The 5,000-nt window shown below is 36.7% G+C and overlaps 1 protein-coding gene across 1 annotated transcript in view; it reads right to left on the minus strand.

Moving 5' to 3' along the window:
- LOC113654795 (exostosin-1) overlaps positions 1-5,000 on the minus strand; it is a 148,371-nt gene that overhangs the window by 5,172 nt on the left and 138,199 nt on the right. The window contains exon 10 of the mRNA XM_047819066.1: positions 3,835-3,924. Coding sequence (XP_047675022.1) covers positions 3,835-3,924 — 90 coding nt within the window. The remainder of the gene's footprint in view (positions 1-3,834; positions 3,925-5,000) is intronic.

Consider the following 5,000-nt stretch of genomic DNA (forward strand, 5'->3'; position numbering starts at 1 on the left):
TGCAGAAGTTAACGGCAAACTGAGAATTACTTCATTTATTTATTTCTTTTTAGAAAAACTGCCAGCAGAACTTCCCCAGACCTGCAGCTTTTACTTTGCTCCAAAATCAGCTCCATTTGCCATGGCCTGGCTCCCATAATCCCCCTTGGCTGTCTGGCAGGTCTGCCTCGGGTTTATCAGGATGTAGCGGCAACATCGTCATCATCATCATCATCATCATCATCATCATCATCATCATCATCATCATCACCATCACCATCATCATCATTTGGCAGTCAGAAAAACAATGCAAAACAACTCCAGGCTTGTGGCTTGATGGGTTTTAGTTCTCTCTCTCTCTCTCTCTCTCTCTCTCTCTCTCTCTCTCTCTCTCTCTCTCTCTCTCTCTCTGTCTTTCTCTCTCTCTCTCTCTCTCTCTCTCTCTCTTTCTTTCTTTCTTTTGTGTTGAAATTGTGTTATGCAAATGTTATCTGTTTTATTGATGATGATGATGATGATGATGAGCTAATTTTTAACACCCTTTTACACTAAAAAACATCTTTTAAGAAAAAGTGCTGCTAGTTTTTAACATTGTATTGTAATTTATTGCTTATTTAATAAAGCTGAATTAAAAATCAAAATCTCTCAGTCTTTCTTTCTTTTTTTCTTTCCTTCTCTCTCTCTCTCTCTCTCTCTCTCTCTCTCTCTCTCTCTCTCTCTCTCTCTCTCTCTCTCTCACTCTCTCAATCCTGAGCAAGGGGACAGTAAATGATCAAATTTTTCTACTCCAAATTTCCCAATCATCTTATTACTGTTACACACGTGCACGGCGAAGACATGTAACTGTAGATGTATGTAAGAGAAGTCTTCAGTGTCAGTACCAGTCCAGAGCACACGCTTGAAATCTTTTGTGCCTCTTTGCGAGTCTTCAGGAGAGTCGAGGTTACGCTTTTGTGCTTTCTCAGATTCTTCAAGAGTGAGAGCAAAAACAGAGTCTGGTGAATGAACCACATTCCACGCTGTTAGATGTAGCTCCAAATGGATAGAAATGACATGAGAACAACCAAACAGGCTATAAGGCTTTACAGTAGATGTGTATTTAGGGAAACGAGTGTGCTGAAATCCATGTAATAATGCTGGCTTTTCTTACTGATTTTGTTTTATAATCTGTAACTATGTTCTGTGACATACATCATAAATATTGGCACCCCAAAAGAAAAAGGAGAGGTTTTCTTAAAAAAACAAAACAAAAAAAACCAACAACAACAAGAAGCACTGACCTCAAACTGAAACTATATAAAGCAGCAGACTACAGGAATGTCTGAGGTTTCACGTCCATTAAGTGCTCTAGATTGAGTACATTATCGGATGGAATCTAATGTTCGATGTCTAATTCGATGTCCTTCCTTATTTCTTTCTCAACCTTCCATTGTTCGCTTTCTTTATTTCCTGTTTTGTTTGTCCTCTCTCTCTCTCTCTCTCTCTCTCTCTCTCTCTCTCTCCTTCTCTCTCCCTTCCTGTCTATCCATCTTCCCATTTCCTTCTTAGACACGCATTATTGTCTTATTAAATTATACAGCCAAGAGCAATTAAAAGCAAATCCAGCAGCCCGCTGATCCTGCGCCGTGTAAATATCATGCCTGCGCTAATTGAATCTGAGGAGAGCGAATTGACATTAACAAAGTGCGTGCACAAACACAAAACACATAGAAGAGGGAGGGGGCAGCGCACTCTGCATAACAAAGACGTAGACGGAAAGAAAGTAAGCTGATTAACGGAAAAATGAAATGGAAGACAAAAAGAGGGATTAGTGCGGGCTCTTTTTTGTTAGGTTTGGCTTTGTCTTATTTATTCATCTTACTTTTGTTTACACAGCATGCAAATTTAATTCAATACAATTACCTCAAATTATATTAAAAGATACATTTGTGGTTAGAGTTAGAGGCCCGATTGACATATGTTATTAAAAAAATACGATTTCATATGTTATTAAAAAAATGTGTTTGTGCAAAAATGTTTGGTGATTATTGTGTCTGTAATTGTGTCTGTAATATGTTTATTGTGTCTGTAAAATGCTTGTGTTGACTGTGTCAGTCATATGTTTATTGTGTCTGTAATTGTGTCAGACATATGTTTATTGTGTCTGTAATTGTGTCAGTCATATGTTTATTGTGTCTGTAATTGTGTCAGTCATATGTTTATTGTGTCTGTAATCGTGTCTGTAATATGTTTATTGTGTCTGTAATATGTTTGTGTTGATTGTGTCAGTCATATGTTTATTGTGTCTGTAATCGTGTCTGTAATATGTTTGTGCCTGTAATATGCTTGTGATGATTGTGTCAGTCATACGTTATTGTGTCTGCAATTGTGTCTGTAATATGTTTATGGTGTCTGTAATCGTGTCTGTAATATGTTTATTGTGTCTGTAATCGTGCCTGTAATATGTTTATTGTGTATGTAATATGTTTGTGATGATTGTGTCAGTCATATGTTTATTGTGTCTGTAATTGTGTCTGTAATATCTTTATTGTGTCTGTAAAATGCTTATGTTGAATCGGTCAGTCATATGATTATTGTGTCTGTAATCGTGTCTGTAATATGTTTGTGCCTGTAATATGCTTGTGATGATTGTGTCAGTCATATGTTTATTGTGTCTGTAATCGTGCCTGTAATATGTTTATTGTGTCTGTAATCGTGCCTGTAATATGTTTGTGCCTGTAATATGTTTGTGATGATTGTGTCAGTCATATGTTTATTGTGTCTGTAATTGTGTCTGTAATATCTTTATTGTGTCTGTAAAATGCTTGTGTTGACTCGGTCAGTCATATGATTATTGTGTCTGTAATCGTGTCTGTAATATGTTTGTGCCTGTAATATGCTTGTGATGATTGTGTCAGTCATATGTTTATTGTGTCTGTAATCGTGCCTGTAATATGTTTATTGTGTCTGTAATCGTGCCTGTAATATGTTTGTGCCTGTAATATGTTTGTGTTTATTGTGTCAGTCATATGTTTATTGTGTCTGCAATTGTGTCTGTAATATGTTTATTGTGTCTGTAAAATGCTTGTGTTGCCCCGGTCAGTCATATGATTATTGTGTCTGTCATCGTGCCTGTAATATGTTTGTGCCTGTAATATGTTTGTGATGTTTGTGTCAGTCATATGTTTATTGTGTCTGTAATCGTGTCTGTAATATGTTTTTGTCTGTAATCGTGTCTGTAATATGTTTATTGTGTCTGTAATATGTTTGTGTTGATTGTGTCAGTAATATGTTTATTGTGGCTGCATTTGTGTCTGTAATATGTTTTTGTCTGTAATCGTGTCTGTAATATGTTTATTGTGGCTGCAATTGTGTCTGTAATATGTTTATTGTGTCTGTAATATGTTTGTGATGATTGTGTCAGTCATATGTTTATTGTGTCTGCAATTGTGTCTGTAATATGTTTATTGTGTCTGTAATTGTGTCTGTAATATGTTTATTGTGTCTGTAATTGTGTCTATGTTTATTGTGTCTGTAATTGTGTCTGTAATATGTTTATTGTGTCTGTAATATGTTTGTGATGATTGTGTCAGACATATGTTTATTGTGTCTGCAATTATGTCTGTAATATGTTTAATGTGTCTGTAATTGTGTCTGTAATATGTTTATTGTGTCAGTCATATGTTTATTGTGTTTGCAATTGTGTCTGTAATGTTTATTGTGTCTGTAATATGTTTGTGACGATTGTGTCAGTCATATGTTTATAGTGTCTGCAATTGTGTCTATGTTTATTGTGTCTGTAAGTGTGTCTGTAATATGTTTATTATGTCTGTAATTGTGTCTGTAATATGTTTATTGTGTCTGTAATATGTATACCTCATTTGTGGATAGAACTGAGTCCTCGTCCAAGCTAAGCACGGCGTCAGTCTTGATGACATCATGAGGGAAAAAACGTCTGCTCATCGTCTAAGGAAACAAAGACATGAGTGACAACACATTTAAATTTCAGCAGCGATCTAAAAAATCCTCCAGTTATCACGCTTTCATTTTCACACTAAAAACAAACCCCTCTCCACCTTATTTAGTCATTGTCTTCATTATCGAGGCATCTGTTTCCATCCTTTGTCTCAGTCATGTGAAAAATCGCACCGTGGAACCTGACAAATTGCGAAGCACTTCAGAGTGTGAAGAACATTTCGAAGTCTTAGTGCAGAGCTCGGGATGTCGTCTGTGTGGAGGACATGCATGATTAACGGATATACAGTGAGTTCTCTGGGCTCTCCGTGTTTCTTTCTACATCCCAAAGTAAATCCCGAACAGTCATTGAATCCACCAAGACCCCGATGAAGAAGAAACACTTAGTAAAGATTAATGAATACTTTTAGCATGCTATTTGGGTGCTTTATAATTGCAGTATCGCTGTTCGGTTAGTGTGCAGGAATCCAGGAGCACGATGGGCAACGAATGAGCATTGATCCAGCAAGCTGGTTATGACAGGCCAGTGTTCAATCATTTCAGTCAATATAGGCTTCAGGCAAACACTTTCCTAATTACAGTATTGATGCTTAATTAGAGAGGCTGAGTCATTTAAACAGCTTCATTAAAAAAATTTAAGTAGATTTGTTTAACCTTAATAAATTTACTGTATGTGGACCTGAAAGTACTTTTTATTAGATTAGCAAACAGATTGGAAAGAGATCGATCTAACTGTCCGTTCCCTGTTATTATGCTTCAGACTCATCTTGTCGTCCGAGCAGAGCCTGAAGCGATATTCCGAGCCCATCCGATTCAAGGTATGACAAGGTACAGTATTGTGCATGCTTTTCTGTTCACCACGAATATAAAGTGGTTAGATTACCTTCATCAAGGTGGTGTAAGCTCTACAGACATCCATGAAACAACTTCCTGTAAACTCTCACGTTACAGCCGAAGAGAAAGAAATCGACCTTTACTGACTTAGATTGTGGACACGTCAGGGCATGACAACCCTAGGCAAATTCCTTTTTCTCCACAGCTACCTAAATGAATCCTAAATGAAAGGT

Source organism: Tachysurus fulvidraco, chromosome 9, assembly GCF_022655615.1.
Source record: "Tachysurus fulvidraco isolate hzauxx_2018 chromosome 9, HZAU_PFXX_2.0, whole genome shotgun sequence".
NCBI lineage: Eukaryota > Metazoa > Chordata > Actinopteri > Siluriformes > Bagridae > Tachysurus > Tachysurus fulvidraco.